The sequence below is a fragment of the Crocodylus siamensis genome, chromosome 2 (genome assembly GCF_052110815.1).
Source record: "Crocodylus siamensis isolate JL-2025a chromosome 2, ASM5211081v1, whole genome shotgun sequence".
Taxonomy (NCBI): Eukaryota; Metazoa; Chordata; order Crocodylia; family Crocodylidae; genus Crocodylus; species Crocodylus siamensis.
Window position 1 is genome coordinate 94,352,590 of NC_143396.1, and position 24,185 is coordinate 94,376,774.

At 40.5% G+C, this 24,185-nt stretch overlaps 1 protein-coding gene across 6 annotated transcripts in view; it reads right to left on the reverse strand.

Moving 5' to 3' along the window:
• The window catches only part of LRBA (LPS responsive beige-like anchor protein), a 591,088-nt gene that overhangs the window by 400,625 nt on the left and 166,278 nt on the right, over positions 1–24,185 (reverse strand). For 4 of the 6 annotated variants that reach the window (XM_090036375.1, XM_090036374.1, XM_090036372.1 and 1 more), the window contains exons 32-34: positions 22,697–22,775; positions 22,207–22,340; positions 17,748–17,809 (exon numbers count right to left, since the gene is read on the reverse strand). In XM_090036375.1, the coding sequence (XP_089892501.1) occupies positions 17,748–17,809; positions 22,207–22,340; positions 22,697–22,775 (275 nt within the window). The remainder of the gene's footprint in view (positions 1–17,747; positions 17,810–22,206; positions 22,341–22,696; positions 22,776–24,185) is intronic. The other 2 variants (XM_090036376.1, XM_090036373.1) reach the window with 1 other exon arrangement.

Consider the following 24,185-nt stretch of genomic DNA (forward strand, 5'->3'; position numbering starts at 1 on the left):
TCTAGGTCAAATGCTAATCCCTCTGCCTTCCATATCCAGCAACAGATGATGTTTGGGTAAAACTGAACTGGAGGTTCACCAGTTTTAGACACAGAATTTAGCCTGAAGGAAGAGACAGTAGCCCATCTACCCAGTCACTATCTTTCAGCTGACAGTTGCCATGATTCATCTTGGAATGACATAAGGGGTCACATCTGAGTTCAGCTACTAGGAAAGCTTTTCCTCTGTAAAGTTTCCGCCCCAGGTTCTTTCACCAACAGCTATTATCAATGCTGAGAATGGTGACAGTACACTGAGAGGAAGCATAGCTCAAATGCCACCTGAACCCACTTTTTAATTCCAAATATCACTGCATGAATCATCAGGGTGCCAAATAGTGTCAGAAACAGGGAAGGAATTAAAGGAAATGGAATTAAGGGGAAGAGAAAGGAATTATAAAAAAAAAACAAAAACCAAGGACGGCAAAAGGGACAGAGGCTGAACAAATAGAAAACTGAACAAAGAAAAAGAAGAGACTTTACATACAGAATGTGATGGTGAAAGCTGGTAGATGTACCATTTTTAAATTGTTTAGAACAGGAAGCTAACTCTAGAGTGACAGTATGTCAACATAATTACCTCTCACTGATTTCAGTGCTCTCTTGCTGGCCAGTACCTTTTAATTTTTTGAGGTTTTTTGTAAAATTAACAGAGACTACTCTGGGAACGGCCACTAGTTAATTACCATGCCAGACAAACTACAACACACTGACAGAAGTACAGCTGGGCGGTGACAGACTGATACCACTCAGAGCAACCTCCATCACCAGAGCAGCAGCAGTTGTCCTGCCCAACATCAAATAAGCTTAAACTAAATGTATGAGCATTCAAAAAAAGTGTCTCCTGAATAGCTTAAACACACTGAAAGATTCCTCTGTTACTCATTCCCCCCATCCCAGATTTGTTTTAATTTTAAAACATGCTTTGACTGCATAAAAATATGCATGAAACTATCACTAGGAGCACATGTATAATTGTCTCCAGATACCAAGAGTAGCTATGTTATTTGAATGACGGGGTCTTTAGGACATCTTGTATAAAACCCTTACCAGACCTTCCCTCAAAGTTTCCAAATCCTCCATTTGTTTTGATTTTGCATCTACCAAATCCCTTCCTAACCAAGCTCTTCTGAAAAGGTTTAACAAACAAGCAAGTAAAGCAAAGCAAAAGTCACAGAACCAACATGATGACATTTGCTGCTATATCATTACTCACTCTGTTTACATGTTCTATTCCCTTCTCTAGTCCTGTGCCTGTCCCATTTACTTAGACTCCAAGCTGTCTGTACTTGCACAGTAGGGCCCCATTCTCACTCAGGTGCTACTACAAACTACCACAATCAAAGTGGCAGATAATAATGCTCAGCTACATTAGGTAGCTGGTATTCCACAGAACTATCCACTGACTTATTCACATGGTTTACAAAAGAACGTTTAAAGACTTCCCTTCTGTAAATGTGGAGATGAAACTAACCAGTTTTTTAAAGTAAATATGAATAGGTCCTCGAGAAAGCAAAACAAGATTCCCCTTCCACATAAACGGCTCAGAATTAGCAAACATTAGGATCTAATATGACAGTAATTCTCCCCAATTTCATATTTATGATTGATTTGGTAGTGAATTATATTATTCTGCTTCAGTGAAGGATCTCAAGGCAATTTATGAAGAGTAACAAATTACATCACACAAATTTATTTGATTTATACATATTTTATTCCTGACCAAGGTTCAGAGCAGCTTACAGAAGAAATAAGGATAACTTGTAAAACAAATGAACAAGAAAACAAAACAGGAGAGGCAAAATAACTTCTGGAAGTCACCAGAGCATTTAAATAACCCACAGAGTAATCCCTCCAACAATATCCCAGTTTAGCCTTGCCTGCTAAATGGCTGCTCAAACAAGAGTGCTATATTCCTTACAGTGCTATATTTAGATTCATGACGATGCTCCCAGAGCAGAAGAAAAAGGTGCTAGAAGTGATTCTACAGAGGTTGAACGACATGCCCATGAGTTAAACAGCAAGTTAGATTTAACTACTAGTCAATGCTTCCTTTAGCACATTATATTAAAGATGTAAAACACTATCAGTTTTCTTAACAGCTTTGCTTGGAAATTCTTAACAGCTTTGCTTGGAAGTTTAAAGCAAAGAAACAATGCAGTCAATTAACACAGAAACAAAACTGTTCCGTCTGTTTTTCTATTTCTAATTTGTGTATAATCAGAGACAAGCGCTGCCCTGCTCTACATTTTCCATAATCTTATACTCCTCCCTTCACAAGCCTTTCTCCATAGTCCCAAATTAAACAGACTAGCTGTAAAACAGCAGGGGGTGAAATTAAAGCACACTTTATTTTCAGAGGTCTCCACACTTATAGGCTGACTTCCTGTCAGGAAGAGTTCCATTTCACTGCATAGCCCAATCAGCAGGGAACTCACAGAATTAAGTGCCAGTTGATATTACTTTGTTTTGCATTTACCACCCATGAGAATATTGTTCAAAGATCTAGTTAGAAAGCCAGCATGGTATCATCCTTCTGACTAGACTGCTAAACCACAGGGTGTGCTCTCTTTGCACAAAATTCACCTTAAATGGTGGTGTTTTTCTAAGTCCTAGTGTGCTGGTGAAGCAACAGGATGCCTTTTACTTCAGAAAAATCTTGCTTCCGTAGCTAAATTATGATCCTCTAGTTCACATCTGCAGCAGAGTATTTGTACTGGAAATTAAGTTGTTTTAATGCAAGCTTCCAATTTATGTAACAGTTTACTCTCCTCCCCAAACATATCAAATAAAATGATACATATCAAAATAAACATGCTACACCCCCGTCTGGACTGTATTACATACAGCACTAGTTTGGGCTCTTTTGGGATCTGTTGCACACGACTGGGTACTGCTACCAAGCCACCCTAGGGCCTGCCTGCAGGGCTGTTCCAGTATGCCCTGTGCCCCACATGGATCTGCTCACACCCAGGGGGAACACCAGAACCAGATGGCGGGGCATATGTAGCCTACAGGCAATAATGTTTGATACCCTGCTCTATCCTATTTAACATATCAACACAGCATAACAGAGCCTTGTTCTTGCTCAGTTTAGGAAAGCCACATAAGACAAGTCTCTTTCCCATTAACTTTTAGCGCTGTATAACTTGCATTAAAAGATATAGAGTAGGTTAGTTAGATACTGGACCAATGTATAAATGAACAATGTATTAAATGAACTCTTCCTTAGCTTCATAAAAACACTGAATGGGCAAAACCAGGTCAAATTGAAACAATTTTTCATTTATACCTCTTTTTTTTCCTCACTAAGGGCTATTTATTCATCAAATTTAAGGTTTTCTGCGCCATTTACGTAAAAAAGATACAGAAAAATATTATAAATATTTGTTATTCCTCTCACACAAACATAGCTCTACAGTTTTTGTTCACTGTAAGTCTTAAAAATCTATACTGTGTGTTTATATTCCCCACTCAGAGACAAAGTAAGCCTGGATAACTTCACTGCACAGGTAAGAGTTATAGAAAGAGAAACAGCTAAAAAAAGGAATAGTAACATGAAAGACATTCACTCAACTTCAGCTATATCATGATTAGTAGTGACCATTAGGGCTGCGTGAAACAACATCATTCTGCTTCGACTTCTGTTTCAACATTTCAATGGAACAGGGTTTCGTTTTCAGTTTTGTTTAGTTTTGAAAGCACTCTTCCATTCTGTTTCGTTGAAACTATTTTGTTGTTTTGACGCTGTTTTGCCGTTTTGCCCATAGGTTATAATAGGGAATCATAAAATGCAGCAGACAGGCAGATCAGGGACTCCCCCACACCCCCAGGAGGGCTGCGGGATCTGTGCCCAACTCCTCCCAGGGGTGCAGGCCCACGATCATCCTGCCAGATGACAGACCGGTGCTGGGCACAGCCCACACCCAGGGCCAGGAAGATTGGTGCTGCCACTGGCCTCAGGCAGCAGAACCTGCCTCCTGTCATCCAGCAGGCAGATTTGGGTCTGAACCCCTTGGAGGACTCTGGCACAGCCCCTGCAGCCCTCCTGAGGGTATAGGTGGGCCCCCAATCTGCGCACAGGATTACAGGAGGCAGGTGCTGCTGCCTGGGGCCAGCAGCAACATCGATCTTCCCGGCATCAGTCCCAGTCGGCAGCACCCACCTCCTGTCATCTGGCAGGCAGATCGGGGGCTCGCCCACACCCCTAGGAGTGCTGCAGGGGCTGTGCCAGACTCCTCCCAGGGGTGCAGGCCCCCAATCTGCCTGCCAGATGACAGACTGGCACAGGGCACAGCCTGCACCCAGTGCCAGGAAGATCAGTGCTGCCACTGGCCCTAGGTGGCAGCACCTGCTTCCTGTCATCCAGCAGTCAGATCAGGGGGGCCATGCCCCTGGGAGGACTCCGGCACAGCCCCCACAGCCCTCAAGGGTGTGGGCAAGCCCTTGAATTGCTTGCTTGATGACAGGATGTGGGTGCTGCTGGCTGGGACTGGTGGTGAAGGTGGTAAGCTTGGCTTCAAAACTTTTGAAATATTTCAAGTTCCCTTTTTTCAATTCAAAGCTGTTTCAAAGGTTTTTGTTTCATTTCAATTTCGCTGTTTCAAGCTTGAAATGCATCAAAACAGCTTCAAAACGAAATGTCAGGTGAGATTTCACACAGCCCTAGTCACCATTGTAACTGTTAAGTGTACATTCGCCACATCAGTAAGTGAAGAACAGAGATTACTATTCATGTAATATTGATCTATTAATCTTGGCACATTTTAATCTATTTCAACAGTTGGTGTATGAGCAAGGGTTAAATTATGTGCCTTTACTGATTTCTAGTTCTGACCAAAATGTCATGGGTTCTAAATCCCCAAGTCCAACGAAGTAAATATTATATTTTCTAAATGTTTGTTGAAAAGGTAACTGCACATCCAATGTCTATATACCTTCTATGTTAAATTGTTTTTAGTAAAAAAAGAGTGTATCTGCTAATGAACTAGAAAGGCTTAAACATTTTATTTGTTAGCCACACTGACAGTAAATAAGTCCACATATTTGTTAGGTCGCCCACTCCACAATTGCCTAAAATGTATGTAGAAAATTAACAGATCTTGCCTCTAGCAGACCACGTGGGAAGGAACTGAGTGACTCATCTGAGATTAGGCAGACGAGGTTCTTTAAGCAGATTCTTAATCCTTAAAATTTTTCTATAGCCTACAGAGTCACTGACATTTTCAAACAAATCATCACACCAATTACCTGGAAGAATACTAAAGACTCCAAATGTCAGGAAGCAACACTAACCAAAACTCAAGCTGAAAAGATTTAGTATTTGCCTTCTCAAAATACCAGTCTTCTACTATTAAGACAGACAGCTCAGATCAGAATTTTATTTGGAAATTAACATGGAAAATGATAACAAATGAAGGAAAGAAGCCACTTTGACCTGAAGGCAGAACAATTTAATTAGTTTATACAAAACCTGGAACATTTCTACAATACATGGCTTTCCTTTTTACTAGATGACTATGCAGTTCTCCAGACTAGCACAAAGACGCTAGGTAAAGTTTCCAGCAATTGCTGTCTGCCAGTCTTGGGTGAGGTGTCAAAATTTCACTTGGTCTGCAGTAGATGTGATTTTAGGAAGACGTTGCCCCTGCAGTGGCAGACCGATGGTGGGGAAGAAGGTCAGAGGGGTCCCTGGCCCCTGGGCACCAGCCTGGGGGGGGCGGTGCCAGCCAGGCCCTTCAGTGCTGTAATCAGTGCCATAGCAAGGTGGGGGGTGGGAAATGTGGCAGAATGCCATCTCTGTCTCTCCCCAAAACTCTGCTATGGGACAATTTGGTTACCAGGATCACTGCAAAAGGCAGACTCTTTTGCCCCATCTCTTCAGGAAACGCCGAGTTGTAACCTAAGCTGGATACATTTCTGAGGGAGGAGGGAAACCTGCTCCCTCTGCCTAGGTGACTGGCATCACATACCTGGGTGTGGGGCTTAAACTTCTTCTTGTTCTAAGCAATGGCAGCAAGACTGCGAGGGGGCTAAAAACCCTGCCAGTCTACCTGGCAACCAGTGATGCATTTCAAATTGGTTGACTGGCAGCCAAAAGTTGTTGGCCTTCGTTGGATCAGGTAAATGAAGTCATAAGGGTTATATAAGAGAAGGACTGCCCAGGAGGGGGGGCAGTAGCCATGATGAAAACTCAGAGAGAAGCTGAACCATCTGAAACTTGCTCTCTCTCTTGAAACTTATGATCAATGAACTGCCTGCCTCCAGAGGGAATCTCCACCTGCCTCTGGATGATACGCGAGAGTAAGCTGCCCGAAAGCTAACTAGATAAATAGCCTGCAGTAACAGATGCGTAATCAAAGGCTACCATGCCATTTTTCTCTAAGGGATTTCTCTGATATTGCTCTACCCTGTACCCTATTCCAAACCTACTCCTTGTAACCAATAAAGTTCTCCTTTGTACCTAGCATGGGAGACTTACTGGGAGAGGGTCTAAATCAGAGGTCGGCAAAATGCAGTCCAGGAACCAGATGCGGCCCGCCAGGCCATTCTATCTGGCCCGTGGGGCCCCTAAAAAATTTAGAAAATTAATATTAATCTGCCCTGGGCTGCCTGTCATGCAGCCCTTGATGGCTTTCCGAAACTCAGTAAGCAGCCCTCTGCCCAAAATAATTGCCTGTCCCTGGTCTAGATTATGCCTTGGGGTCCTCTTGGTTCAGCTGACTAAGGGAGACCACTATTTGATCTTCACACTGAGGGAAGTACCCCAAGTTCTTGCAGCAGGTCAAGTACCCACAAGGACTACTAGGCCTGTGTTTCCTAAAGGGTACAGGTCCACAATCATTCCAGACTCTGGGTGGGTGGTGGTGGTGCTATCCCCAGGCTTGCACGAGGCTTGCTCCAGGAAGGGGGTCAGCTGGACGCCAGGCACCCCCAGGGAACAACTCAAAGCCTGGAAGGTGGTCGGGCACAGTGAGGTGGGTGGCTCAGGAGCACCCCCTACTGGCCCACCAAAGGCAGTTGCCACCAGTCCACATTGCCACCACCAGCTTCACATCTGGCCACTTGCCACCCCCTCCCCGCCAATACCTCCACTGGCTTCTTCACATTGGGGGCTCCAAAACTAAAGCCTGCAGGGGACCCCCAAAAACTGTGGGCCAGCTCTCCTTTAAGTATTGATATGAGAAGGATGGCAGGGGACGGGTGCAAATGTAAGCACTGGCCCCCAAGCGCTAGAGACCTACGGTACATCACCGTGCTCCTGCTGTGAAGAGCTGACATTCTAAGAAAATAATACATCATACCCTAAACTGAGGATGGAAACAAGATCGCAGTGAAGCTTTGTTGAAGAAACATCAAGAGTATCATATAGATTGTAGCATAATGTGGAGTAGGTGAGCAGGCCACATGCCCATGGCACCACTTAAGGAAAGGGGTGTCAGAAAGACAGGGAGGGGGTGCCTCAACTTCCCTTCCCCAGCTCCATCTGCACCAAGACCAGCAGCTCATGCTTAAGGCAATAACCTGAAATGCTGAAGGATGGAAAAGAATAGACTTGAACTTGAGTGACTGCCCTAAACTCCCATTAGCTATCCTGGGAAGAATCTCTTTTAGTCCTTCTGTTTGAAGATATTCCACCTTGTATAAATAACACTGCATGCTGTGCAGCAGAGATTTAAACATAGGTCTCCACTATGTAAAGGGATATGTAACTAGCTTGGAAGACAAGACTATTTTATTTCTTCCAAAGCCTGCTTTCACCCACACCTATAAAATGACTATATTGCCATTTTTATGAGTGATCTTTACCAAAATAAAAACCTTTATTTAGGGCAAGAGTGTCAAAAGATATGGCCTGTGAGCCAGACATGGCCCACAGAGCCCTGTCTTCAGGCCCCCAATACTGCCCTTGAACTGAGTTGACTCAAACGCCAAACACAACACCCACTCCATGATCCCTACTACACGTAGCACCCTTCTGGCCACTCCAGGATCCCTACATGTAGCACTTCCCACCCTTGAGCCTGTCTGGGACTGCACCACATGTAGTGCCTGCTCTAGCTGGTCTGGCATCCTTATCACACACAGCAACCATTATCCTCAGGCCAGGCCAGGATGTGTGCCACACACTGCATCAGCTTCTGCTGATCGGCACTGCATTCAACACTGTTCCCAGACTGGCTGGAGGTGGTACCACATGCAGCACAGTTCAGACCAGCTGGGAGGGCAGTACATACAGCATGTATCCATGACCAGCAGGAGGAGGGGGTAGGTACTACGTGCAGCACAGTCCTGGATCAGCCACAACACGTGCCATGTGTAGTACTAACCTGTTCTGACTGCAGGCACTGGATCCAGCAGTAGGAGTAGGAGTGGGGGAAAGTCTAAGGGCCTCATGTGGCCCATGGATGAGATTGGTGCCATGCATCTGACCCACAAAGTTATATGAGTTTGACACCCTTGATTTAGCAAATTGGACCCTGGGAAACTTACACTTGCCATTTTTTATATTGGAATATGCTGTATATTACTGGAATTTAGAAGACTTGATCATCTAAAAGCAATTAATAATGCAAGGAGAAGACCTGTAAAGCATGACTTCTCCAACAGCACAACCACTCAGATAAGAGTCCAAACAAGGTTTCATAGGAGACTTTTTCTTTGATTCTACCCACTAAGGTATCAAAAGTACCATTTTGCCTAATAAAGCTATGTTTCTCTTTGGTCCATATTGTTATCAAAGCAATTGTAGCTGCTGAAAGCAAAGCCTTTTAACAGATCACACAACTGAAATGTTAAAACTTTGAATTATTGGTATGTGCAGATACATAAAGGGGCTTTGAAATCTGAAATCATGTTAATGTTTGCCGGGATTACACTGTTCAAAACTGCAAGATTTCACAAGAAAAAAATGCCAATGTGAGGCTATATTGATTCAAAGGAATGAGGTAAGGGATCCTAAGAGTCCTGATAATTATAGTTTTAACGGATAATTAATTAGAACAGGCAGTGAAATAGGCACAAAGTTATTCTGCAGCTACAATCCTAGAACATCTGTTCTCAATATCAAGAACTGTGGATCTACTGAATCATGCTGCTCCTTTTAAAAACTCATGTATAACTTATGACTATTTATACACAAAGTAATTAGTAATTGCACAAAAATATTATTTCAATTAAAAATGTGTCCATCTAACACTTGGGCCACATGCAGACACTACACTTTTTTCCCATTTAGGTGGTCGAAACCAGCCTATACCCCTAACAGAAATTCGAGGCACACAGACTTCTTTAAACATAGCAGATTCTGGTCCAAAATAGACCTGCATCAGTGTAGTATCAGACTTATGGCAGATCTACCAAACTTCAGTACCAGATCCCCTCCCAACTCCAATTAGGTTGCAGCCCCCTGGCAGACCAGGCACCTTCCCAGCTCTTCTGTTCCCCCTTTTTCCCCCTTGCAGGACAGCTATCTAGCTTTGGCCATGCTCAACTGCTCTGAGCTCTCAGCTACAGGTAAGAGGAAGTGTGGGGGGGAGCAAGGAGCACCTGTAGCTCAGGAATTTTCTATATACAATGTTCCTAGGCAGGGGAGGGGTGTTATCCTTAGAAGAATCAGGGACCTCCTTAGAAGAACTGATCTCTGGGAAACGGCACCTGGCAGCATGGTTCTTGCAATCATGTTGGGCCATTCACTAGAGCTCCAAGGGCTAAGAGATCACAGCTGCCATGTTCTCTTAGCCTCAGGGCAATGTAAAACCCTGCAGGGCTGCAATCACAGGGGTTTCATGAAGCCCTGAGACTAGGAGATTGTGGCAGCTGTGTCTCCCAGCCAAGGGGGCTCTCAGCCCCAGCAGCCGCCAAATCTCCATCCTAGGAGCACCCTGTAGATGCCAGGACCCAGAGTCCCATAGCTGCAGATGCTGGGTCCTAGCAGCATGCCTCCTGGTACCAGGACCCACCTGGGTCCTGCCAGCTACATGCAATCTCCCAGCCCTGGGGCTGCATGAAACTCCACAGGCCGGGAGATCACAGCTACTAGTCTCCCAGCCCTAGAGGTTTCATGCAGCCCTGAGGATGGGAGACTATTGCAGCTGCAATCTCCCAGTCCTTGGAGCTCTAGCAAGTGCCCCAGCACAATTGTAAGAATCATGCCAGGCACCTACATCTGCTGCCACCCTGCGTCCCCTCCCCGGGTGCGGTGGCCAGTCCAGGCTGTCAGGCATCGGCAACCCACTCTGTAAGCCTAGGACTGGGCAGAGGAGAGGGTCTGCAGTGATAGCAGAAGTTTGGGGACATGTGCCTGACATCCAATCAGGGATGGTCCCCACTCAGCTACAATCCACTGCCTTTGGGAATCTCCAGCACGCTGAGGCATGTGGGGGCACCCCCTACCTTCTGGCTTTGGCCAGTGCAGGCACTTGTCTGCCTGCTCCCCATTCCAATCAAAGAGCAAACATGAGCTCCGTTTACTCTCAGTCCAATCTACACAGCTTAGAGAAACCCATGTAGACTGGATCAATTCTGCCTCAGGCTTTTTGAATGTCTGTACTTAGCCTTAGGGCACAAAAGTAGTTCATCAGTTTTTGTTGGGGTTTTTTTTTTTTGTTTTTGTTTTTTAAGAGTGGAACAGAATCCACAACCAAGATCTAAGTTGAAAATTTTCTGTATGTAGTTTCTTAATATCTAAACCATAAGGTTGTTAGCTTGAGTGTTTCTGTTGATCTCAGCTGCCAAGGTATGGCAGAGAAGTGGCTTTTGAGATAACCTAGACCCAATTCAATTAAAACTTTATGGTTATCACTATCGTTATCCGTCACATTAAATTGTACTTGAAAGTAAATTAGAAACCAGTGCAGATCACAGAGCACAAGTGTAATGCACTCTCTGAAAGAAACACCAACCAATCAGCTCCACCATACAAAGTCTCCATGTAATTTGAAGATTTAACACAATGCAGAGATCCATTCTTGAAGTAACAAAATGGATCAGCCAACTGCAGCAAAGTTTGCCTTTTAGGAAAAAGGACCAGCCTGCAGCATACCCAGAAGACAATGATGATCTAGCAATACCAATAGTCTATGGGCATTTTGTTTTCAATATAAAAAAATATATAGTTAGTCACCATGAAGTAAAATCCTAATTCCAACTACATGCATCCCTCCTATGGAAAACATGATATTATGTCATTCACAGGTGCATGACTGCCTAACAGACATATTTTGATGTTGTATGATGATTAAGTCTTCCAGTAATATAAGGAACATATGAATAAGAACTATAGGAATAAGGAATATAATAAGAGTATGTTACTGTACAAGTTAGAGATGAACATGGTTTACATACTGAAATATGCAATCTGTGAGTGAAAATGACAACTAAGGGGTGCAAGGCCATCTTTTTTTTTTAAAGAGACTTTTCTTTGATGTTGAAGGCTTAAGCCTTATACTCCTTTACCTGGTGTAGGAATTCAGTTTCTCCAAGTTGAAAAGTGGATGAATACCTGTAACTCTGACCTACACAGTTAGTAAGGTTGACCTTTAAATCAAAACTACAGGCAGTCCTCAGACTTAGGACACAATTGGTTCCTGAAAACCACATCTTAAATTGAAACGTTGTAACTCGGAACCAATTTTCTCATAAGAAACAAAGTTATAAATGACAGATTGGTTCCCAAACCAAGGCCCGATACCCTATTTTCACCAAAAATAACCCAGAATTTTGTACTTGATCAATTATAGATTAGTAATATAGCTACATTAATGTATTTATATTATAAATAGCAATCATATTGATTTGGAAGGACTTCTTTGAGGTGACTTTGCTGGACTTTTTGAAGGGTTCTTGGCTGGAGTCTTCTCAGGAGTCTTGGCTGCTTTCTTAAAGAAAGTGTCCAAGGAAGTTTGGACAGATGTTCTCCAGGCAGATGGGTGATACAATGACTTGTTCACTAGTGTGGCGTTACATTGGATTAAGCATTGTAAAGTTGAAACTGACATTGCAAAGTTGAAACAGGGTGTCAATTTATAAATGTTGTAAGTGTGAAATGTTGTAACTTGAAACGTTGTAAGTCAAGGACTGCTTGTAGTCCCTTAATTCAGGGGTGGCCAATCTACAGTATGTGTGTTGCAAGTGGCATGGTGGGCAGCCTGGCTGTGTGGTGCACAGCAGACCAGACAGGGGACAAACAGCAAAACAGCTGATAAGGTAGGGAACAGAAAGCAGAGCAGTAGATTGGGCAGGGGAAGGAGATGGGAATAGCACTTGGGGAAGATTTAGAGCTAATCTGTGACCCATGAAAAGGTTGGCCTCACTGCCCTAACTTATTTTATTTTTTCTCTGTTTGACTTAGCTTACCTTACCTTTTATTTCAGAAATAAAAAAGCTATCATAATAATGTGACCCTGAATACATTTTATTTCTCAACTGTACCCCCTTTCTGCAAACTGAACCACCTAGCTCATACCCCCTTTAGTTTAAGAGATCGAGGCTTTGTTCTTAGACCTTCCTAAAATCCTATTAAATATTCATTTTTCTAAGGGTAGCAAAAAAAGAGAGATATGGGTAGCTGTACTGAGGCACAAGAAAACTATTATGTACCAACAAGTGCCAAAAAAGGTTTAATGTTTTAAAATATTGGTTTTATTTTTAAAAATGGCATTAGATCTCAAGAGTGTATCCCTTATCTGTTAGGGGAGTAATTCTCAATCAGAGTGCCAAGGCACCCTAAGATGCCTTGTGCCACAAATTGCCACGTTAGTTCTGTTAGGCCAGCTCTTATTTTTGCCTAAAGAAAAAATAAAGTAGTTTTTCTGTTGCAAAAAACTCAGAAAGACCACAGCTATGGATTTCTATTTGAAACCTCTGGGTTCATTTTGTGACTCATATTTGTAAACCTTTCTGAGGGGTATCTTGAGCCTGTCCAGGGGTGCCTCAATTCTAAAAATGTTAAAGAACCATTAACTTAGCATTATGACAGAGAAGGAGAAAAAGTCGGTATGCAGAGGGTTGAATTATTAACATTGAGCCATACTTTTTTCCTTTCTTAAAAAAGATCACAGTTGCCATTTTAATCCATTAAAAACAGACCAGTCTTATAATCAAGGAAAGTTAAAAGCCCTATTCCAGAGCATCTAAGTCAAGGAGGAACCTGACGAAGAGACTGATGTCTTCTCCTACAGCTATTCCTCTTACAGGTTTGTAGATTTCCTTGAAAGAGAAGCATTAAGTATTGCCAAAATATTGCCAATAGTTTAGAGCAGTGTTTCTCAATCTTTTAAGACTCAAGGTATACCTGAATAATGTTTTGTAATTGAATGGCACCCCATTTAAAGACCAATTTATTTCTTACAGTACTTAGCTCCTCACACCCTGTGGCTCCCTTAAAATGATATCATGGGGTCGCACCCTGAAAGCATAGCAAGGGGCATGGCGCAATGCTCAGAGCAACACGGTCTACTAACCAGGGAATAAGAAAGCTTGAGGGTGGTTCATTAGACCCCTGAAGGAGGCAGACAGGAGTGACAGTGGCCACCAGCAGAGGCTGGTGCCAGTTGAGAGTGGCAGAGGCAGGACCCTTACCTGCTCTGCTCTTTCCACAGTCTTCCCCTTGCCTGCCCCCAGTCTGTACTTAAGGGGATGAGTGCAGCCACTTGCAGTGGCTGCACCTCCAAGGACATGCATACTGGACCATACTCTGCAGCCTTTTTCATGAGCTCAAGAAGCATGGGAAGAGCAGGGGAAGGAGCCATGAAAAAGCATGGCCCCACATTTCTCTGCCCATAGCACAGCATGCTGCTCAGAGCACAGTGGTGGTCAGTGCAGGGATTACGCTTTTCAGTACAGAGTTCCCCTGCTTTACCCCTGCCCCTGGAGCTGGGGTAAGTGGCCACAGGGAGTACTGCTGGGGCAAGTGCAGGTACCAGCAGGGTACCCTGGTTGGGAATCTCTCGTTTAGAATCATCAGGAAAACAAAAGTTACTTTTGTCACCTGTTCCTTTTTATCAGGTTATTATACCTTTCTCACCCTTCTGCTACCTCAACCAAGTAGAGTTTCATATTATATGGAGACAAAAGTATGTTATAAAAAAAATCAAAAGAGCTTTTTCCATCTTAACTAAGTTATTTCAAGGGAACAGCTTCATTACTCTACCTGACAAATGAGTTGTTACACACAATGCCTATTTATTTATGCAGATATAAACAACTCTTCAATGTGCCCCTTAAAATTTTAGTCATGTTTTTAGAACCATTTTAGGGAAAAATGCTGTTTCTCCAATAATAACCCTGGACTTTCAACTTGAAGGAAGCTTGTCTCAAAACAGCACACACATGCATATAACCCATTCTGACGTCATCCATTTAAAAAGGATCATCAGACTATCTAAGGACTTCACTCTTTTTGCTGGTTTAATTACCCCACACAGGATGCTAGGCCAGACTAGATGGTGCTTCTAGTTTCAGTGTACTGTATGCATTTCTGATAAATGGGAAAAGAATAGATGACCTGGCAGAAGGCTCAGACAATAACATGTGATTTACAGGACATGAATGCAGCTACTATAAGATTTATCTGACAGCCCTCTCCGATAGTGGACTGTTGAGTATCCGATGGAATGATTTCTAGTCTGGAAAGTCTACTACTGAGTAGCCATACACATTATTTATTTATTAGATGTTTTGGGTTGAAACCATTTTTAAATGATGCACTTCACAATGCTCAGCCATAAATTTAGCTTTAAACCCTAGAAGGGAGGTAGTGTTATTGGAATGTATGTCAGACTGAATTAGGATGAGCAACGCAACGCTTTTATAAAGTGGCCTTGAATGCAACATTGATTCTTTCAAAAATGATATTAATGTCAAATAAGCAGAAACACTTTGTAGTAATATTAAATGAAGAATTTCTTATGTTTTGATAGGTTTATATAAATTAAAGTATACAAAGTCCCAAAAGCAGTGTGTCAGTCACAAACTGCTTTTAGATGGTGTGTTTGAGAATAAGCCTTAGTTTTAATATCAATCGTGGTTTTATATAAGAAATTTGCACTATGTTCAGTTGTTCAATATTTTATAGAAGACAGTGAGATGAAGTCTTCAAAAGTATATTCGCATACAGGTACAGCAGATGGAAGCAAATATCTGGATTTTAAAATAAGCTTCAACAAGATGGCATATATAGTTCCACAGCAAATTCTCTCTCACAGGTATCCATACTTAGATTTGTTAAAAGCACTTCACCTACTAAATTTAATAGAAAAAAAAGTTACAATGCTGTAGTAAAAAACAGATCTAATTGTTGTATTCAGTGCTTCTGAGAAATTAACCAGATTGATGCTTAGTTTGATTTAAGTTATTAATATCTGATGTGCTTTACTTTATTTTAATACTTAATTGCTTTCCCAATTGTTTTAAAGATATAAATCATAACACCTCTTCCATTTAGTAAAATGATGGCTGACAAATTTGTGGAGTTTTAAATCAAATTCACAGATACTTAGAATGTAACTATACCACATTATTTATGTGATTAGAAACTAGTTTTTGACCTGATCTTTCGATCTTTGGTACTCTATCCTCTCCATCTCCTCTTAAAAATTAATTAAAATTTTAGCAAGAGGCTATCACTTCACTTTCCACCCCATCTTGGGCCAAAAAGAAAAATCAATCAAACTCAGTCCCATCTCCTCCCAGTATCTGTAAAATGTCGAGTTGAAATTCAATTTCATATCTCTCAAGCTTTCATGTAGCAAAAGACAGTTCACTTCTTAACAAAATAAATCACTTTTGTGATTGCCATGCTGACCTCTTTGAATTAGGAAAATTCAAAGTGAAAAATGTAATTATCACCCCAGAACAATCTGTATACATCTGGAGCTAATTTTGGCTTCATTTCTCACATCATTTTTTGTATTCTGCCAAATATTACAGCTGCTTGTAACTTTAACAAGATTTTGAGAGTCCTGTGTGCCTTTACTGGTTTATTCCAGCTATTTTATTCAAAACAGCCTCATCTTTTGCTACTAATATTACTAAGAAATGGCCACATCCTCCATTTGATTAGATTAGCATTAAACAGCACTGTGACATGTATGACAAATAGGTGCATTAGAGTATGTCATTTGCTCCTTATCCTTTCTGCTTCCAAGAATCATACATGCAACATACTGTACAGAGGACAAACACTGCTCTTTACCACTAAAAAAAAAATATTTAACCTCATCAAATAAATTCAACAAACCCTTTACTGAAATAAACAAATTGTACATTATGACAAACCAAAATGGGTTAATCAGAGAGTTTTAAAAAGCTTTTTTGCATCTCAAGGCCCTGTTTTGTATGTAGTTAATAAAATATGAGAAGTTTCATATAGATTTCCTAGTATATGGGCATTAATTTTTTTAAATGTTAGATGTGTGTTAAGTAAAATATACATGGGAATAACTGCAGAAAATAAGCAATATTTACAAAAAAGGAAATTATTTCTAAACTCCAAAAGTTCTAGGACAGCTATTAGTTAACACTTCTTTAGAGAAGTACAGGTTCTTGATTATTTTCTTCAAAAGCAGTAGAATTATGTAAGCAAAATCTAACTGCATCCATGAATAATAAGCCCACTAGAAACATAACTACTCTTCACTAGTTCATTGTAAAATCCATTAGGTGTAATCTCCAGAAGTAATTGTACTTATTGCACTTTATTGACAATGTAGACTATTGATTTTTCACACCTTCTATGATTCTTTCATTTGTATTCATGAAATGTCCATCAGCACAGTCTAAATAAATTTGGCAATATAGGCACTAAAACGAATAAATCGATGTGAAGAAACATTAATTTTGCATTATCCTTATTCGTCAGGCAAGTAAACCATAAGGGCTGTAAATGAAGGTCAAAGGTTTTGAAATGGGTCAGAACCCTTGACCTCTAGACCAATATCCTTCCCATTAAAAAAGGCTATTTTAAAGTTTTAAGTAGGGGAATTTACTACCAGGAAGGTATCATTTTTAAAGCACCAAAAAGAAAAGCTCAATAAAACATTCTTCTATTTAATTACAAAAAAGAACGCAAAAGGACAGCAAAAGAATATCCATTAGATCTAGTGCATGCAATCCTCTGAGTACAATTCTAAGAAGGTTCTGAAGGTTCTTATCAGCACTACCCAAGGCAATTCTAAGGTGTTTAATGTACCTAGAGTGATTTTGCCTCCAGGAACATAGAAAACTCATGAACTGACCAGCATGGTCAATGCCTTGCACACTTTCTGATTCACAGGACATGTCAAAAGCAATTAATAATGACAAGGACTTCAAACACATTTATCACTCATTTCATAATCTCTGAACAAAAGGAAAAAGCTCACTCATCCCAAAGGATGGAAGTTCCAATGTGCAAAAATCAATGTTTCAGTAATCTTAATATTTATTCATTTTATCTTCCTTTGTAATATGACAGCACAGAATTAGTAAAACACTGAAATGGAGATCATGTAAAAGTTAACAATAGGATATAGAAGCCTCAACATCCTCACCTACCTATTGAGATTTGACAATTTGTATAACATCAATCCTTTACAAATCAAAACATCAAGGTCATGGTCCTTTTACATTACAATTAAAAATATGTTCTAACATACATTTTTGGTGCAATTTCAACAATGTTAAAATCAGTTATTTTAGCCACAGTTATTTATCCTGAGAAAATCTCACCTGAGAACAAAGTAGCATGACCAACTCCACAACTGAACTACTAGATTTCATGCACACAAGACCTACAAAAAGGAGAGGAAAAAGAAATTTCATCATACTAAATTTGTGTTTAAATGGCTTTGTTTATTAAACTTACAAAAGTTTATGAACTTTGTTTGAAATAGATAAAGCAAAATATAAAATAAATAAAAGATTCAAACCTATAAAGCAAGCTTAGATTTTTATAACGCTTGTATTTCAGGTTTCTATTAGTTTAAAATTATATCAGCATAATTAAAATGTTTGAAGCAGAGAACAAATTTAGTGAACCAGTGTCTTGCATATAAAAAACAATGGTTGATAAATTAATAGAGGTATCATTTTTATATCTGAAATTTCATCAATTTGTGTTTAAATTAGTAGAAGAAACGTGCCTAGCATATGCTATATTGATCCTTCATACCTACATTTTGCTATTTTGGAAAAGGTTGGTCATTATATATGCAGAGAAGGGAAATGGTTCCATGACCTTTGCTTTCTCCACTGCGCTCTCTCCCTTCAGACCCCTAGCTATCAATCAAGTTTCCATTTTGTTTCATGGCAGTAGACATCCCAAACACTCTTATTAGTACTTTGACCCTTGACCTCACACTAAACCTTAGCAGAAGTGCAAGCAGTTAGTTATTATATATTCTTGATTGTTTATAAACTAATTAGATTATTATGACCAATTCCCATTTGATATTTCATAGACAAATCAAAATGAAAAATCATCTTTTAGCCCAGAAGCTCTGGTGGTCTATTTTTATCCAGATCTAAATGGTGCATTGTACAAGGAATTGTTTTGTTGTTGCATTTCCCAGTAGAATGTTAAATAAGTAAAACAAACCTCTTCAGAACACTTTGACATACGATAACACTTTTGCTTTTTGGAGAGTATTCCAAAAAAAGAAACAAACAAGATAACCTACATAACTATTATGGCTATAGCTTCAAAATCAATTTTCATTTTTATTTTTGTTATTCTTATAAGCATGACATTTTGTTCTTCAGGTAACTGCATGACTCTCACTGAAACTGTTGACTGGCTAAAGCAAGACTTACACAGTAATATTTGGTCCTGTAATGATTAAAGCAAATTCCCATTGGGTACAGATCAAAGAGCAGAAATAGGTAGGCAAGTTATGCTCATGCATGATGTAATTTGATTTCAAAGAATTTCTGGACACATTTTAAATTTTGCTCATACTATGGCTTTTGTGAATTACAGAAAGATTGGCCATTATAAAATTCAATTCTGAAATAGCCCTACAATAGGACAATTTTCTGGATGTGAAGAAATTAAGGAATTTGTTTGCTCTACTAGGGTTTGATATGGAATGTTTTAAATTAGTCTGTGCTCAGTGTATTTGTCAACTTGTATCAACATAAGAATTGGCAGAGAATGAAATAAATAGATCTACTACAACAGGAAGTTTTCCTTCAAAACTTTCCTTCAAACTCTGTCTAGCAGAGAAATCTTGAGGGGAACCCCCCCAAAAAAAAAACCCTGATTGCTTTTAAAATTTTTACAACAATCAACTGATTCCAGTGAGACCAAAGCTGTTTTCTGTTAAGATGGTTGCCGCTTTTCAACAACCTAGGCAGGAGAGAATTTAACCTGCCATTAGAAAAAGAAGAGTAATCATCACCCTGTGATGTAGTCTCTGAAGTGCTATGATACCAATCTGTCTCTTGCAATGGCTGGTGCCAACTGCTTCAATGGAATCCTTCCAATAAACTATTATGAATGGGTGGGAGGTAGGGTTATTTTCACTGGCTATGGAAAAATCTCCAGTTGTCCAGAATTGACTTATGCCCTGAAGTATGAAAGTATGAAGGTCTATATCCTCAACCAGACTGTATTTGTAAGATTTACCATAATTCTGGATTGGCAAAACTAGTTTTCTATTTTGCTAACACATCTGATTTTGTGATATCTAGTAGCAATGATGAATTATTATTAACAACTAAGTAAGCTCAGTGTGCTTAGCATAGTACACAGAAGGTATCTACCTAGGAGGTTTCTAAAATTCAAAGAAATCAAGAAAAGTTCTCAATTTCTCAGCTGCAGCCACTAAGGTAGTTATTGCTAGAAGCACTGGAACTGTGACTACAGGCTTGCTGGTTATTACAAGCTATGGAAGGGCAGGAGTCTAAATCACCATACCAACAACAACTAAACGAAACCTACATTTTTCAACCTAAATCTGAAACAATGCAATTTACATGATACAAATAGTTAAAGCAAAATCCTATATGTAAGTTATGTTGTTTATTAATATATTGTTACCCTTCCACCGAGTAGTAGTTAGTTTGATAGAAGGAAGTTTCATAGTCTCTAGGGTCGGAAGGGACCTGAGCAGATCATCAAGTCCAACCCCCTGCCATGGCAGGAAAGAGTACTGGGGTCAAACGATCCCAGCAAGGTATACATCTAGCCTCCTCTTAAAGACCCCCAGGGTAGGAGCCAGCACCACTTCTCTTGGAAGTTGTTTCCAGAACCTAGCTTCCCTGACCGTGAAGTAGCGCCTCCTGATATCTAGCCTGAATCTACCCTCTGCCAGCTTGTAACCGTTATTCCTGGTCACCCCTGGTAGTGCACGGGGGAATAGGGACTTCCCCAGTACTTGGTGGTCACCTCTGACTAGTTTGTAACAGGCCACTAGATCTCCCCTCAGCCTCCTCTTGTGGAAGCTGAACAGGTTCAGGTCCCGTAGCCTCTCCTTGTAGGGCCTGCCCTGCTGCCCCCAATCGTGTAAGTGGCCCTCCTCTGGACTTCCATGTTGTCCACATCCTTCCTGAAGTGCGGTGCCCAGAACTGGATGCAGTTCTCCAGCTGAGGCCTGACCACTGCCACATAGAGGGGGAGGATCACCTCCTTGGACCTGCTTGAGATGCATCTGTGGATGCAAGACAAGGTGCAGTTGGCCTTCCTGACTGCATCCCCACACTGCCAGCCTATGTTCATCTTGGCATCAATGATGACTCCAAGATCCTTTTCTGCCTCTGCACTGACGAGAAGGGAGTTCCCCAACCTGTAGGTATGGTGCTGATTTTTCCTCCCCAGGTGCATCACCTTGCACTTGTCTGTGTTGAATCCCATCCTATTCTCATCTGCCCACCCCTGTAACTTCTCTAGGTCCAATTGCAGCCTATTTCTCCCTTCTAGTGTGCCCGCATCCCCCCACATCTTAGTGTCATCAGCAAATTTGAACAGGATGCTATTTACCCCCTCATCCAAGTCACTGATGATGTTGAACAGTGCGGGCCTGAGGACCGAGCCCTGCACAACCCCGCTGCCCACATCCCTCCAGGTCGAAAATGACCCATCCACTACCGCTCTCTGGGTGTGGCCCTCCAGCCAATTGGTGACCCAATTGACTGTGTGGGTGTCGACACCACAGTCCCCCAGTTTCTTAATGAGAACAGGGTGAGAGACAGTGTCGAAGGCCTTCCAAAAGTCCAGGAAGACTATGTCCACTGCTACTCCTGCATCTAAGGATTTGGCGATCTGGTCATAGAAGGCCACTAGGTTGGTCTGACAGGACCTACCTCTAATGAACCCATGTTGGTTGCCCCAAAGTATAATCTCCCCTGCTAGCCCCTTGTGGATACGCGCCAGAATAATTTTCTCAAAAAGCTTGCCCAGGATTGAGGTAAGACTAACTGGCCTATAGTTTCCCGGGTCCTCCTTCCTCCCAAGTTGATGCTGCAGGATCAGGTATTTGCATTATATGCACATATTTAACATGCAAATTATGCATGATCTACTTTTATAGATATGATCGCTATTTCTTAAAAAGAGACTCGGTCACAAATACAATGAAATGCCTCTCAGCACCATGAGCTGGCACCATTTTTTTCATCCCTTTAAGTCTCTCACAAATTTCCCAGCTGTCTGGAACTTTCTCCTCATAGCTGCTATTTGTCAGAGTCTGCTTTTTCTTCCAATAATGCACCAGAAAAACAGCAGCAAATTCATCATAATGCTTTTCTATAACTATATATATATATATAACTATATGTGTGTATACACACACACACACACACACACTATATATATATACTATATATAGTTATATATATAACTATATGTTGGAGTTATATAACCTATAACTCCAACATACCGTATTATTAAAGTGTCATAGTCAAGACATTCAGTCTTTCGTTTCTTTTTAGTTAGTGTTTTAACAGTTGACATCAAACTTAATTTCATAGCGGATACCAATATGATGAAGAATTTTTTTTTTTTTTTTTAAATCTGAAAATTGATTAAATATTTCCCATTACTTTAAGGACCAACTGAAATACGACTTCATTCAAACAGAAAAAACTGCATATAGTTTAGTTTATAGGATTATGTAAACTCCATCTGCTTATATAAAACAGTTTCCTTTAAAGTCCTCAGGTAGAGAAAAAAATGAAAACTGAAACTTACTTGTACCTTCTATCAGCAGCTCTTGCCCGTGGCTACCCAACAGAGTGCGAGAAAGAAATGGAGCAAAATCCACAAAAATCTCTCTTAGAAGTGGGGCAGCCTTTTCCAAAGCATGCTCAAGCCTCTCTGTAATACTAATTAAAAGACATGTGAGGTTAGATGGAGAAGAAAAATCAAAATTCTGCAAGAGAAGGAATTATTTTGTTTGAATGGTACACCATCTGTAACTAGAACCCATTTAGCATAATTACATTTTACTGAAGAACCTGATCCAGCAACCTGATCCTTCTATTGAACAACCTGATCCAGCAATCATTTAAAGCAACTGAAAGAGTTTAGTTTCAACAGGTACTGAGTCTTGCTTTCAGTGATTAACCATGCAATGAAAATTCCAAGCGAATACCTTAGCAGAACGTACCAATGAACTACATCATCAAGAAACCGAGAAGTAGCAATGTCTCCTTTTGCTGAGGTTAATTAAAGAAATTACCTCATATTTGAGACTGAATCCTCAGGCACTGAAGAAACCGTAGGGACTGATGGTAATTTTGAATTAGATGATCCCTTTCCTACAAAAGAAAGAATAGATTAATCACACAGGAAACACAGGCCAGAGGCTGAGCCCACATAGCTAGAAGCCAAAGATTCATGTTCAAACCCATACATGCTTATCTGCAAATGTGACCTTTGGCAATTAATTTCACCTCTCTGCACCTTGGTTTTCTTTGTACAAATAAAATGTCCCAGCTGCTTAAGTATTAGGTGCATTTCAACCAACATTCATTAAAAATTCTCTAGCTTAATCAGGAATTAATTGACTATAGTCCAGCAGCCTGTTTTATGAAAGAAAACCAGACTAAAGAAATACAATGGTCCTTCTGGTCTTAGAATATACAAATATTTGTGAAGTAATTTAAACATATATACATGTTAAGTGTATCTTCATATTGAGTCCTGGTATTTAATCCAATTTATTCTGCACAGCACATGCAGCCTTAACTTTGCCTCATTGTGTATAAATACATTAACTCCACAACAACCCGGTCTCATTCAGTGTTTGAAATGAGCAGTTCTCTCTTCATGAGTATCAGTATTGTTTTCTCCTCATAATTCAGTGTGTGGTCTCAAGGCTAATTTTCTGCATACCCCTCAAGCCCTACCTTGAAAAAAAATTAGTAATTTCCTCATGGGCTTTTTTATGTGCTTATGACTATGGTATTTGATAGTAGTGCTAGAGTGATGTTGTAGCTGTAATGGTCCAGATATTATGCAAGACAAGGATTTCTTAGGGCGATGTCTTTTATTGGACCAACTATGGAGCTGGAAGAGAGAGTCAGACAAAACTTTGAATGGTATTTAAGGAATTTATTAATGTCTGCAAAACAATTTTCAAAAAAATTCCATAGGATGAGTGGGTACTTTTATCCTTTTTATAATATGAATGATGAACTAAGCTGATTTGGCCCTTTTATAATATGAATGATGGACTAAGCATCCACTAATTTTGGATGCTTTTGTTGAGACTTTTAGCACTTGACTGTTCAAAGTACTTTGCACTTCATATGTTCAAAATACAGTATAGTAAAGCATCAGCCTACACTGCAGATGCAACCTGCATTGTATTACTTAACTCTTCTGTAAATTAGACCCCTGGGATCAAAAGTTAGGGATACAGAAAATGAGAAACATTCAATTAGCAAGCACTTATGAAAAGCTTGGTTTACATAGCATCATTTAAGAATCCTGTGGCAGGGAGGAATGTGATCCAGTTACTCTGCGACATTATCCTAACTGCCCTTAACAGTGAGACTGTCCCTTTCTCCTCCAGCAATTCCCTGACTTATTCCCTACACACCTTCCAATTTCAGCAATAACGAGATACAAAAATCCTATTGGTAGCAAGTAACTTGTTCAATATACAACCATGACCCAGTTCTTTCCATGTACTGAATGAGGACAAAGATACTATGTGATCATAT